Source organism: Eptatretus burgeri, chromosome 3 (assembly GCF_056783735.1).
Source record: "Eptatretus burgeri isolate ZD-2024b chromosome 3, Ebu_testis_v1, whole genome shotgun sequence".
Taxonomy (NCBI): domain Eukaryota; kingdom Metazoa; phylum Chordata; class Myxini; order Myxiniformes; family Myxinidae; genus Eptatretus; species Eptatretus burgeri.
In genome coordinates, this window is record NC_140963.1 from 26,306,023 (window position 1) to 26,321,211 (window position 15,189).

General features: G+C 46.2%; 2 protein-coding genes across 2 annotated transcripts in view; both read left to right on the top strand.

The window, feature by feature from the left end:
• The window catches only part of MYO3A (myosin IIIA), a 229,865-nt gene that overhangs the window by 190,600 nt on the left and 24,076 nt on the right, over positions 1-15,189 (top strand). The window contains exon 29 of the mRNA XM_085872728.1: positions 2,426-2,700. Coding sequence (XP_085728854.1) covers positions 2,426-2,700 — 275 coding nt within the window. The remainder of the gene's footprint in view (positions 1-2,425; positions 2,701-15,189) is intronic.
• On the top strand, positions 4,142-13,486 carry LOC147029586 (uncharacterized). The gene is given in 3 exon segments (XM_085872012.1): positions 4,142-5,668; positions 5,671-5,734; positions 12,738-13,486. Coding segments are annotated over 3 exon segments (2,340 nt in total).

Here is a 15,189-nt window from a genome sequence, read left to right on the forward strand (position 1 = left end):
ATGTGGCATGGGAGAGCACGACCAAATTGAACCAGACTTTAGAGACCAGCTTTCAAAATCTAATCTGCTCTGACAAATGGACATAAAATGCCAGGTAATAAACATTTTCAATGTGAGGTATCTCAGCCGGTCAACATCCTTGAAGGGTCACTACTATCAATCGGTACCTCAACTTGACCAGCCACATAAATGCCATTGCCACAACAGCAGGGGAAATCTGGGACAGTCTGAGATGAGTTGCTCATTTCCTGAGCTTTTGCGACTTCTACTATCTTTAAGGTCAAGTTGGGAGTGTGATAGAGTGCTTGCCAACTTGTATAAACCCCCGCTGCAGAAAGAATACTCAAGAAGCCAGGCGACATCAAGAACAAAGTTTCTCACTTGATTGGCTTGTCAGCATCTACAATCAAACAATCACTCTCCGTCTCGGTGAAATGTTTTTTTTTTTCTGGCAGAAGGCGATAGTGGGCTTCCATGGGGCATATCCAGGAGGCCCATGATTGAAAAAGTCCTCGGGAAAAGAGTTTGTACATGCACTGCATGCAGGAAAAAGACAGGAGGAGATATTAGTGCACTTCATATGAATTGCAAGGGCATTATGAGACGATGGACAAACAAAGCAGGAAAAGGAATGCCAAACAAGCCATCTCAGCACAACCTTCGATGGGTAGAATGTAAGCTGTCCACATCCTTGAAGCATATATGAAAAAGTTCCACCCACTGTATAATGAATCACAAGAGAGGGTGTGCTTGTTGGTTGTTACCTCCACATGCGGGTTTCAGAAGGTGGAACGGAGCGTGTGTGTGTGTGTGTGTGTGTGTGTGTGTGTGTGTGTGTGTGTGTGTGTGTGTGTCTGTGATATACATGTATATATAATAAGGGAGAGGGGAGGAGTGTTTTGTCATGCTCTACTTTAAGAAAGGTCAAGAGAGAAAATATATGTGGAACATCATTTAGCACGAAGAACAGGATTGAGAATAAAAAAAATTTGACTTGTCATCACTTGGAGGAATTTCAGAGATTCACGGTGGATGATTAAACTGTTTGCCTTGGTGGTTTGTGGATGAAAATCTGTTTGCAGACACTGTGCCCTGGGGGCAGTGGAAAAAAAATTGTGTTTTCTTGGAATTGTTTTGTGGAGTTTAAAAAAAAAAAAATTTAAATATAAGTGATTTGGAGTTGAGACAGACCGATGAACGACATTCCAAATTCGAGCTGTATGCTTCACACCATAATGTACTTTGTGTGAAGTTACTGAGTTGAATTAAATAAAAGAGAGGGTTGAGGAAGCCGACGTCGAATGGGTTGAATATCCTGTGATGAGTATTTATAATCTTTCATTCTCGTCCGACTTGAAAATTGTGGATCAGGCAAAAAGTGGCAAAATTACTGCAGTCCAATGACAAGAAGACTGTGATCGCAAATTTTCTGTTGAAACGTAAATGCTCGGAGTGATAGATCGGGCCAGCACGTCATCATTTTCACTTTTTCTAAAGTTGAAAAGACAGCTTTGTGAATTCCCAAGTTCTCCAAATGCATTGGTAATCCACAACAAGAGGAGGTAATATGCTCCTCTTAAGCACTTTCCTCATTCCAACGTGTCTTGGGCTAGATGAGAGTATCTCTCCCAATGTCTAATTTAATGATCCACTTTGTTGTATCCATGAAGGGACGATATCCAAATTGAAATATCAAGAGCATCGAAGATGTACTCCAATAATTTTTTTTAGTCGATCGCCATTAATTCCTTTGGACGAAATTTCCAAAGGGCCCACATTACACAGTTTTGGCCTGTGCAGACCCTGAGCGATATCCCAACCTACTCCTGTGGGATAAAAAGAAAAAAAAGACAAGTCCAGTTGGTGGACACATTGTGCGCAGAGATCACAAAATTGTGATAAATGCACAAGTAATGACTAACTCAAGATTTTAATGAAAAACAAAGACTCAGCCGTTTTATATTTCGACCACAGAGTGTCCTTCAACTGAGATGAAACAAAACACGCACACACCACGCCTTTAACATGCACTTCTGAGAATGAAGGGTGGATGAGGGTCCTGATGAAAGAAACCTCAGGTAGGAGTGGATGGAAGAGTGCACCGGGCGTTGCATCCAGTTGATGCTTCACACGTCTGCAAAGGTCACGAGATCCACAAAAGGAAGCGGGTTTTGGGGATCACTTTCCTTCTATTTATTGATATCATTACACTAATTTGGCCACATACATTTGTTGTGTTTGTACACATTGATCACCAACACAATGCCACTTTTAATTTCACTCATTTTAATCAACATTTGAATTATCAATTTCTTCACATTTAAAGCAACATTCATGCTTCCGAAACTTGGTCATGTGATCTTTACAAGCATTTATCTCTGTTTGTAACACAAACCGAACCTTTCTTTTTTTTTTGGACACCCAGGTATTACGTGTTGGCTTTTCCAGCAAACGATCAGCCCTTGGCCTCATCCGATAGCGTCCGCGCTGTCCTGGAGCATGTGGGGTTGCAGGACTGGTTAATTGGTCAGACCAAGGTGTTCCTCAAGTACAATCATGTAGAGCGGTTGGACCGAATGCTGCTCGTGATGGAAACTCGCTTGGCCAGATTTCAGGCCTGCATACGTGCTCGCCTCGCCGCGAGACATTTTCGAGCTCTGCGGCATCGCCGGGAGCAGGGTGCCATCGTTGTGCAGGCCGGTAGGCTGACATTGGTTGTGTCACATTCAGCATAACAATGGTGTGATTTTGGAAGTCATTCTGTTGAAGTAATTTATCCGTTTCATCAAATTGAAAAACGAGAACCAATCACAGTTGTGATATGAGCTTATCCTGCCCTCACATCATCACAGATGCTTGAAACAGTTTTCTTCATTACTTGCAAAATCGAAGATTTTTCAAGTATATTGGTTCGTCGATTTTGTTCTGTTTGTCTCTCTGTCTGTCTGTAAGTCTGTCTGTATGACTGTTTATCGCCTGCAGGTTACAATTTTAAACTGATCTTAACGACACTTCACCACATGTAGTGTAGTAGATAGTAGAAAATCGTGCAAATTATGATACAAGCATCAAATTTGGCATTTCTGTTCTGCAGGGCTTTCTCATCAAATCTGCCCGATTGGCCATTTGAAAATCCAAGATGGCGGCCATTTTTCAAGATGGCCGCCAAGTTAGCCTCCCGAAGTTGACTTTTTGCTTAGAAGTATTTGTGGTTGTCCGATTTGCATGATCTAAGTGTGGATTCCGATGTTTTCAAGCCTGCTGGAGTAGATTTTCCTGTTTTTAAAGCCCCCTGACACACACTTTTTCTGATTTTGCACATTTGTTTATGATTTTCATACGTTTGCATGACTTAACATGCATGTAGTAGTAGCTACTTATGCATGGGGTGTAGGGGTGTAGTGTTCGAGGTAGTACCCTTGTTTCAGCAGTCAGCCACATCCCTTGGATGGACTACTGGCACTGGTCCTCATCACTGGCCCAACTCTCATCTATGACTCCAATAAGTTGTGAATGCACGGCATCGGCCGCACCCTGGTAAACCGCATTGGCTCGTGGGCTAAACTAGATGAGGGTAGCACACAGAAGGTCTCTGCATCTGATGGAGTACATCCAGCTCCAAATTTTCTAAGTGCACGAAGTTGATGAAACAGATGTTCTGATTGAATCCAGGCCACTTACCAGTCCTTTAATCAACATTTCCAGTTCATCGCCAAGTAAGAATTTCTTGGAGGAGTGATTGTCGGGCACTACCAAGGCACATTGGTGACATCACTGCTGTGAAACTCAGCATGGGGTTCAGTGTCTGCTAAGTAGGAATTGTATGTTGGCATCATTGTTGGCATCATACTGCAACAACTCACTAGTGTCCCAAATGTTGCCGAATCAACCCCGGATCAGTTAGGCAGCCGCACCTGAATCGACAGGACGTGCCAGCGCGGGAGAGCCGAGCCAAGGATAACGGGGTTTTAGTTATCTGGATGGTGTACAGATCACATAGGACTTGTGATACTGGATGAACGATCGGACTAGGTGTAGAGCAGATTCATAAACCAAGTTGTATCCCAAACAGGAAAGTGTCCATTGTACATGTACAGGGTGCTAAAAGGATAAACCCTCAACCCTGAATGTCAGACTGGCCATGGACGTGAGTTCTTCTGGTAAATCATGGAACACTGTCTGGACCAAGTGCTGCCTATGTCAGGAGGTTAAGAAAGAAGATCTAAAGTCCCCCCAGGCCAATCCTGCCAAAAGAGGAGATGATGGGTATATGAACTTGGCAAGGAATATTCCTCTGTTTCACTCACTCAATGCACTACCAATCAAGCACGACCCTGCAAGACTTGACGAAGGTGGTGGGATAGAGGCAACCTTGAGACAAAACAAGGCACGATATCATGAGAGTTTCAGGCTTCTATTTAACAACACACAGTTACACAGAGCTGAAAAAAGATCATTCCCTGCAGGTGCTAGTGATGAGGGCAGTAGAAGTAATATCCCACGAAAGGTCCAAGAAGCTAAAACACAAGAATGTTTTCTTTGCGAAACCCAAGGGGGTGAGCTGAGAGAAGCAATGACAATGAAATTGAATAAGAGAATAAACAAATGTGCAAAAACACTCAGTGATAGAAAACTCCTTGCCAAACCGAGTGTAGGAGATGTCTTAGTACAAGAACTGAAATATCACCCTGCCTGCTTGGTGGCACTGTATAACCGAGAACGAGACTATCTGAAGGCGCAGGAGCAAGAGAAAGCACAGGAGCACTGGAAGGAAGCATATCCAATTGCTTTCTCCGAACTGGTCACCTACATTAGTGAGATGAAAACTGCCAGTGATAGTACAGATCCACCCATTTTCAGGCTTGCTGATATGACCATGCTTTACAAGCAGAGGCTGGAGCAGCTTGGTGTTGAATCGCCTTATGTTCATCCTAGTCGACTTAAGGACCAGCTGCTTTTTCACATCCCCAAGCTGCAAGCTCATCGCCAAGGACGAGATGTTCTGCTGGCTTTTGAGAATGATATAGGCTCAATCCTCACACAAGCATCCAAGTACGGTGAAGCAATCCATCTCGTGAAAGCTGCTGGGATAATAAGACGAGACATGCTCCATCAAAAGTCGCATTTCAGCAGCACGTTTCACGACACAGACCGAGAAGAGGCTGTACCACCATCACTTCTGCAATTTGTATGCATGGTCGAACATGGTGCAGACATCAAGTCCCAACTCCAGCATGGAGCATCGAAATCTGACCTTTCTATATCACAGCTCCTGCAGTACAACTGCTTTGCCAAGTACAAGGAAGGAACGGATGTCCACAGGCATTCCAAGGACCGTGAGACACCTTTTGCAGTCGACATTGGCCTGTATGTGTTTGCCAAGATGAGGAAGAGACAACTCATTGACATGCTCCATGAGAATGGGTTCAGCATACCATACGACAGAGTCCTAGAAGTCTCAGCCCAGTTAGGAGAAGCAGTTGTTGCACGGTATGTGAAAGATGGAGTTATCTGTCCCCCAGTCTTGAGAAAGCAGTTGTTCACAACTGCAGCAATGGACAACATAGATCATAATCCGACTGCGACCAGAGCTCAAATATCCTTCCATGGCACAAGTGTGTCCATTTTCCAACATCCAAGCACTTAAAATGCTGGCGATGAATGTGAGCTGCTCAAACTGGAGTCAGAAATGAAGGTGAAGAAAGTTCCAGAGCTTCCAGAAGCATTCACCAATGTTCGACCAGAAGCTTCTTCTTCTTCTTTCCGCTGCTCCCGTTAGGGGTCGCCACAGCGCTTCATCCGTCTCCATTTTGCTCTATCCTCCACATATTCCATTGACACTCCAACCACCCACATGTCCGCCCTCACCGCATCCATGAACCTCTTCTTTGGCCTTCCTCTTCTCCTCTGACCTGGTGGCTCCTTCCTCAGCATCCTTTTCCCGATATACTCTGCTTCCCTCCTGTGCACATGTCCAAACCATCTCAATCTCGCCTCTCTCACTTTCTCTCCAAACCGTCCTACCTGCGCAGTCCCTCTAATATACTCATTCCTTATCCTGTCCATCCAAGTCACTCCCAACGAGAATCGCAGCATCTTGAACTCTGCCACCTCCAGCTCCGCTTCCTGTCTTTTTGTTAGTGCCACCGCCTCCAAACCATACAACATAGCTGGTCTCACTACCGTCTTATATACTTTCCCCTTCACTCTTGCAGCTACCCTTGTGTCACAAATCACTCCTGCAACTCTTCTCCAACCACTCCATCCTGCCTGCACTCTCTTTTTCACTTCTCTCCCACACTCTCTGTTACTTTGGACAGGTGATCCCAAGTATTTAAACCCATCCACCTTCCCCACCTCAACTCCTTGCAACCGCACCACACCACCACCCTCCCTCTCATTTACGCACATGTACTCTGTCTTACTCCTACTGACTATCATTCCCCTTCTCTCCATTGCGTACCTCCACCTCTCGAGGCTCGCCTCAGCCTGCTCCCTACTCTCCCTACAGATCATGATGTCATGCACGAACATCATAGTCCATGGAGACTACTGCCTGATCTCATCCGTCAACCTATCCATCACCATTGCAAACAGGAAAGGGTTCAGAGTCGATCCTTGGTGCAATCCCACTTTTACCTTAAACCAGTCCATCATTCCTACCGCACACCTCACCGCTGTCACACTGTCCTCACACATATCCTGCACCATCCTCACATACTTCTCCACAACTCCCGACTTCCTCATACAATGCCACAACTCCTCTCTTGGCACCCTATCATAAGCTTTCTCTAAATCCACAAACACACAATGTAACTCCTTCTGACCTTCCCTATACTTCTCCATCAACATTCTCAAAGCAAACATTGCATCAGTGGTGCTCTTTCCTGGCATAAACCCATATTGCTGCTCACAAATCGTCACCTCTCCTCTCAACCTCGCTTCCACTACTCTTTCCCACAACTTCATGGTGTGGCTTAACAACTTTATCCCTCTGTAATTTCCACAGCTCTGCACATCACCCTTATTCTTGAAAATCGGAACCAGTACACTTAATCTCCACTCCTCCGGCATCCTCTCACTTTCCAAGACTTCATTAAACAATCTGGTTAACAACCCCACTGCCATCTCTCATAAGCACTTCCATGCCTCCACTGGTATATCATCTGGGCCAACCACCTTTCCACTTTTCATCTTCTTCATAGCAGTCCTCCCTTCATCCTTACTGATCCACCCACTTCCAGATTCACTATCTCCACCTCTTCCATCTCTCTCTCTCTCTCTCTCTCTCTCTCTCTCTCTCTCTCTCTCTCTCTCGATCTCTCGATCTCTCGATCTCTCTCGATCTCTCTCGATCTCTCTCGATCTCTCTCGATCTCTCTCGATCTCTCTCGATCTCTCTCGATCTCTCTCGATCTCTCTCGATCTCTCTCGATCTCTCTCGATCTCTCTCGATCTCTCTCGATCTCTCTCGATCTCTCTCGATCTCTCTCGATCTCTCTCGATCTCTCTCGATCTCTCTCGATCTCTCTCGATCTCTCTCGATCTCTCTCGATCTCTCTCGATCTCTCTCGATCTCTCTCGATCTCTCTCGGTCTCTCTCTCGGTCTCTCTCTCGGTCTCTCTCTCGGTCTCTCTCTCGGTCTCTCTCTCGGTCTCTCTCTCGGTCTCTCTCTCGGTCTCTCTCTCGGTCTCTCTCTCGGTCTCTCTCTCGGTCTCTCTCTCGGTCTCTCTCTCGGTCTCTCTCTCGGTCTCTCTCTCGGTCTCTCTCTCGGTCTCTCGGTCTCTCTCTCTCGGTCTCTCTCTCGGTCTCTCTCTCGGTCTCTCTCTCGGTCTCTCTCTCGGTCTCTCGGTCTCTCTCTCTCTCGGTCTCTCTCTCCCTCTCGGTCTCCCTCTCGGTCTCCCTCTCGGTCTCCCTCTCGGTCTCCCTCTCGGTCTCCCTCTCGGTCTCCCTCTCGGTCTCTCTCTCGGTCTCTCTCTCTGTGTCCATCTCTGTCTCTGTCTTTCTCTCTCTCTCTGTCTCTGTCTGTCTCTCTGTCTCTGTGTCTCCGTCTCTGTGTCTGTCTATGTGTCTGTCTCTCTGTGTGTCTTTCTCTCTCTCTCTCTCTCTCTCTCTCTCTCTCTATCTGTCTCTCTGTCTCTCTCTCTGTCTCTCTGTCTCTCTGTCTCTCTGTCTCTCTGTCTCTCTCTCTCTCTCCATTCATCAGCTCCTCAAAGTACTCCATCCACCTTCTCAACACACTCTCCTCGCTCGTCAGCACATTCCCATTTGCATCCTTTATCACCCTGACCTGCAGCACATCCTTCCCAGCTCAGTCCCTCTGTCATCCCAATCGGTATAAATCCTTTTCCCCTTCTTTTGTATCCAACTTCTCATACAGCTCGTCATATGCCTTTTCCTTCGCCTTTGCCACCTCTCTTTTCGCCTTGCGCCGCCACTCCTTGTACTCCTGCCGACTTTCTTCATCTCTCTGGCTATCCCACTTCTTTTTCGCCAACCTCTTCTTCCTTATACTTTCCTCTACTTCCTCGTTCCACCACCAAGTCTCCTAATCTTCCTTCCTCTGTCCAGATATCACACCGAGTACCTTCCTAGCTATCTCCCTCACCACTTCTGCTGTAGTTGCCCAATCATCCCACACCTCTTTACCACCATCCAACACCTGTCTCACCTCCTCCCTAAATTTCACACAACAGTCTTCCTCCTTCAGCTTCCACCATCTGGTCCTTGGTTCAGCCCTCACTCTCTTCCTCAACCTCACCTCCAAAATCATCCTACAGACCACCAATCGATGCTGTCGAGCTTCACTCTCCCCTGCCACCACCTTTCAGTCTCTAATCTCTTTCAGGTTGCATCTACTTCAGATGTAATCCACCTGTGTGCACTTTCCTCCACTCTTGTACGTCACCCTGTGCTCCTCCTTTTTCTTGAAATACGTATTTACCACTGCCATTTCCATTCTTTTTGCAAACTCTACCACCATTTGCCCTTCCACATTTCTCTTGTTGAGACCGTACCTTCCCATCACCTCCTCATCCTCTTTATTCCCTTCCCCAACATGTCCATTGAAATCTGCTCCAATCACCACTCTTTCATCCTTGGATACACTCTCCACCACTTCATATAACTCACTCCAGAAATCTTCTTTATACTCCATCTCATACCCCATATGCGGGGCATATGCACTGATGACATTCATCATCACCCCTTCAATTTCCAACTTCACACTCATCACTCGGTCAGACACTCTCCTCACCTCCAATACCCTCTTGACATAATCCTCCTTCAGGATTACCCCGACTCCATTTCTCCTCCCATCCACACCATGGTAGAACAGTTTGAAACCACCTCCAATGCTCCGAGCCTTATTCCCCATCCACTTGGTCTCTTGTACACACAGTATGTCCACCTTTATTCTCTCCATCATATCAGCCAACTCTTGCCCTTTGCCAGTCATAGTCCCAACATTCAGAGTTCCAACTCTCACCTCCACACTTCTACCCTTCCCCCTCTCCCACTGCTTCTGGACACGCCTTAAACCGTCTCCTCCTCCTTCGCCCAGCAGTAACACAATTTCCACCATGTACCCCGCTGACCAACAGTACCGGTGGCGGTCGTTGTTAACCCGGGTCTCGACCGATCCGGTATGGAAATCCGTTTTATTGTCCGCATAATGATTTGGCATAGGTTTTACGCCGGATGCCCTTCCTGACGCAACCCTGGTCTCCTCATACGACACACAGGGATATGGTACAGATATTTGAACCTAGGCATACACCGGGCCCAGTACAACTGGTACTCATTTCGCCGACCTCAGAAGGATGACAGGCTGAGTCAACCCCCTAGTGTATTAATTCAGTGGCCCAACGGGGCTTGAACTCATGACCTTTTGGATCCCAAGCCGCTGCCCTAACCACTGCGCCAACACCAGGATTCTCAATGTTCGACCACTGATCTCTACTACTGGATTGGTCACGTCCACAGCGATTGTATACGGAGGAGTGAAGTCACCGGAAGTTCACTTTCCGCCATCTTGTCTCCCCCAAAACATCACTGCAGTGAATACGAAAACAGCAGACTGGCAGTAAGAAATCTCCAAATGCAAGCAATAAACTTTGCATGTAACTCATGCAAAGTTTTATTAGTTGGTGAAATGAACTTGTGAAAATCACAGACCTCATGTGACCGTGAGAGAATGTCACTTTGCGTGGTTTAATCACCTTTTACGTCTGTGCGCTGACAGGGAACGTTGACATTTCACATTTTCATGTGTTAAGTGTGTTTTGTGATGTCATACACACGGTGATTAAACGCAGGTGGAGACCTTTCGGCCCATCATACCTGCACCACATCAACACAAGAAAATTCCGGACTTTTTTTTTTCCAACTTCCAGAGGAGTGGGCATGTCTTGGGTAAAAAAAAAAACCAAAAAAAAAACATCAACCACACAACACCCCTTGACAAGACCCACCCCCCATCAACAACACTCTGCAGACATGCACATAATCATCCATCAATGCTCAAACTTGCAAAAAGACCTGAAACATCCTTCTTCCCCTCTCTCTCTCTATCGAGTGCAGCCTGTGGCTGCAAGTTGCATCATTGGTTGGGACGCGGCTGTGCCGCTGATGCAGTGTCCCCCTTACCAGTACACTGGTACTCATTTTTCTGACCCCGGAAGGATGACAGGCTGAGTCAACCTCCTGGTGTATATTAATTCAGCGGCCAACGGGACTTGAACTCAGGACCCTGGGATCCCAAGCCGCCACCCGAACCACTAAGCCAACACCAGGTTTTTTCCTCAACCCCTCAATCTCCATAACTTCCAGGTTCCTATCTAATTACAATTTAAACCCATCTACTGTTTCTGTCACCAATTCCTTTCCAGGGAGACCGTTCCATGCATTAACTACTCTTTGAGTGAAAGACCCCTACCTCACTACCTTCTTAACTCGACTCTTCTTTACTCTCAAGCAATGCCCCTGGTGCGATCACTGTGTCTACTCTGCTGAATAATTGTTCTGCACTTATTTTGTCGATGCCCTTCAACACCTTAAACATCTCGATCATATCGCCTCGTAACCTCTTTCTTTCTATTGCATAAAGCCCTGTCTCCTTCAACCGCTCCTCAGCTGAGTCGAGTGAGGCCCGGAATCAATCTGTTCGCCCTGCGTTGAACCCTTCGACATGGCAGCGATGTCCTTCCTGAGTTGTGGTGACCAAAACTGCACACAATATTCTAGACGTGGCCCTCACTAAATTCCTGGGCTATGTTAACAACTCTTTTGATATGTAATTGATCCCCCTCCAAATACAACTGAAAACCAGATTTGCTTCACATTTTGCTGCCTGACACTGTGCTGCCTGCTTACCTCCCATATCTCTTACCGCCCCGAGATCCTTCCCCCATGTGACACACTCCAACATTACCCCTTGTATCCTGTAATCTCTATTTATATTGTTCTTCGGAAGAACTTCTTCCCCATCCCCAACACCTTACACCTGCTCAGGTTAAATTACATTCTCCAATGTTTTGCCCAATCTATGAAAGTATCAACACTTTCCTGAATCTGATCACCACCCCCTCTGATATCCACCTTCCCTCCAAGCTTTGTGTCATCTGCAAATTTGGAAAACCTCTTCACCCCTCTCTCCAAATCATTGATGTAAATAATTAATAGTAATGGTCTAAGTCCTGATCCCTAAGTACATATAAAGTTGACAACATTAAGAGAAGGAAGAGAGGTGGGATGGAAGGGATCCATGGTGTAAGGGAGGGAAGTGACTGAGGGGGACAGTCTGATGGTGGGGGGGGGGTTCCTTCCCCCACTCCTCCAAATGATAGGGGAATGTTGATTTAACCTGAAGTTTGTACATTCCAAAACATTCTTGTGTGCAAAATGAAAGCAGAATCATCTTCTTCATTTATTGATGTAATTTTTCAGTTTTTAACACGTAACTCCTCAATATGTTTTGAACTTTACATTGTATAACACACAAGGAGTGTTGAGATGGGGGGGGGGGTACCCCACGCTGCCTGTGAGAAAAGTACACAGCTACATGATGTTATTTACGAGAAGGATATTATATTTATAAGGTTTCAGGATGTGTTGGACATTGAAAGGCTATGTATGGAGTTATTGGCCTCGTCATGATTAACTTTTGCCTGCGAACTTTGGTCTCAAAACGCCCTTCAAGCCAACATCCCGCAGCCTATAAACTTGCCCCAAAAACATAAAGAAACGTAGAATAACAAAAAATTGCTTAAAATAACAAAACGTATTTTAAATAACATAAAAAACATGACTAGTTTTGTTTTGTTATTGATGAAGTGACCTGGAGCCCAATGTAACTTGGATGTTAGGCCTATGTTTGTTTTCCGATCCAACCCTGTGTCGGGCCTCAGAATATGCATTGATCGCCTCCTTGCAATTGCCAAGGTGCTCCAAGGGAATTGTCCGGAATTCAATTAAGTAATATGAACAGTAATTTACTTCAAAATCCATTAAAATATTAGACAGAAGTTGAAATATATTTGAAGAAATATATTTTGCAAAATCGCCCGGGCCCGGTTCAACGTTGCATGTTACGACGGTTCGCCTCTTTTGGGGGAGCCAAGATGGCGGGAAGTGCACTTCCGGTGGCTTCACGCACGGAGCCGTCGTGACCAATCCAGTAGTAGAGATCAGTGTGTTCGACCAGCATACATTACGAAAGATCCCAATCCTCCTCCAGTAGCAAACCAGTCCTTACCAGCACCCGAGTCAATATTGTCACACTTGAAAGAAGAATATTCTTGGTTGGAGGAAGTGTTCCTCACTGAGGATGTGGCTGATGCAGTCTGCATCACATGGTCAGCCCACCATGCAACACAGAAAAGGAGCCATCCATTTGAAGTGAGCATTTCAGCACTGATGCCTCTGTTGCGAGAGCAGGCTCACTCTGTTGCAACGATCAAGCACGTCATGGAGAAGGTCTGTGATACAGTGGCTTTCCTGAACCCAGGGCAGACACCTGTCATTGCTGCTGACCAACCGTTGTATGCTCTGGCAAAACAAATACAATGGCAGTGGCCCGAATATGGAGAGGACAAGTTCGTTATCATGTTTGGTGGACTTCATATGGAAATGGCTGCACTGAGATCGATAGGAACACTACTACAGGACAGTGGCTGGACCAGTTCCATTGTGGAAGCAGAGGTGGCCTCATCTGGTACAGCAGAGTCTTTCCTGTCTGCATCCAGTGTCACCAGGACAACACAAGCACACCAGATCATGACATGCAGCTTGTACAAACTGATGAAGGAAGCATACCATGACTACCGCTCTGAAGAGTCTAACAGATCAGATCTAACCTTTGAAGATTGGTGTGAACAACGGAGGCAAGAGAGTCCACAGTTCCAGTTCTGGAATCTGGTGCTGGACATTGAGCTCACGATATTCACCCTGATCCGCTCATTCAGAGAAGGAGACATCAAACTGTAACGTGAAGCACTTTCAGAGCTGGCGCTTTACTTCTTTGCGAATAACAATGTCAACGATGCGCGATGGATCCCAGTTCACCTCCGAGATATGATGTCACTTGAGCAACAACATCCAGATGTGGCCAGGGAGTTTCACAAAGGGAACTTCGTTATCCACAAGTCAAGAAGAGAATTCTCTGCCCTGGCAATCGACCAAGCCCACGAGCAAAACAATGCAGTCATAAAAGGTGACCGTGGAGCAATTGGGTTGACAGAAGACCCGGCAGCACTTCGTAGGTGGATGGTCGCTGGACCCGAAGTGAGTCGTCTAGTAGCTGGATACGAGGCCATGTCTGGTCTGAAAGATGCAACCAACAACAGCAGACACCATGAGCAGACACTGAGTGCCCAGAAATCTTTCTTTGAAAAGGTGAAAGCACTCTCTGCAGTAATGCAGGAGATGGGAAACCCATTCCAAGAAGAATCAGCCGACCAACTGGTACTAGACATGAAGAACATTGCAGACCCAACTCTAGCCGAAATGGTAGCTACACATCACCAGCAGGGCAAAGAGCAGTTCCATTCATGCATGGAGGGGCTACAAAATGAAGGTGAATGTCCTTTCTATCATCTAATCAAGAAAAACATTGTTTCTTTCTTCAAACAAGAGCAAGCTGGGGGGAGATCAAAGGAGAAAGTCCTGAAAGATGACTGTCAGCTGTTCTCACGACTGTTCATCTCATGCCAGAACAGGCAGTGTGACTTGCAAGAATTCTTCAAGCCAAGGCGCAATGGATTCCAGTCCATGAGGTAGTTTCTGCAATAGGGCCTGAGAAAGCTCGAGGGATCCCATACTTCCATGCGTTCACTGGATGTGATGTCGTGTCTGCCTTCCGCGGTAAAGGGAAGAAAACTGCATGGCAGACTTGGAACGTCTTTGATGATGTTTCTGAAACATTCACCAATCTCAGCCAGCATCCAACATTGAATCGTGATCTTGACCTGCAGAGGCTGAGAGATTCGTTGTCCTCATGTATGACAGATCAAGCGCAGCCACTGGTGTGGACGGAGCAAGACTGGATCTCTTTGCCCACAAGCAGAGGCCGTACAACTCAATTCCACCAACACAGGCAGCCCTCAGAGAACATGCAAAGCGTGCGGCCTATCAGGCTGGGATCATCTGGGGCCAGGCAACCATCTCCAGTCCAGACACGAGCAGTCCCGCTGAATGGGGATGGACACAGAAAGGAGAGACGTGGCAGATATGTTGGACAACACTACCCCCTATTGCAGCCAGCTGTCAGGAACTGACCAAGTGTTCCTGCAAGAAAGGTTGAAACCGGATATGCAAGTGCTTTCAGTCAGGGCTCCCCTGTGGACATATATGGACAGTTGCAGCTGGAGGAACATTTGCATGGTATGCATAACTGAACATTTACTAGCCAGGGCCCGGTTGCAGAATGGCCTTAGCTTCATATGACAATCATTAAAGTGGTGCAAAATCAGAAAAAGTGTGTGTTAGGGGCTTTAAAAACAGGAAAATCCACTCCAGCAGGCTTGAAAACATACGAATCCACACCTAGATCATGCAAATTGGACAACTACAAATACTTCTAATAAAAAAGTCAACTTCGGGAGGCGAACTTGGTGGCCATCTTGAAAAATGGCCGCCATCTTGGATTTTCAAATGGCCAATCAGGCATATTTGATTAGAATCCCATGGAG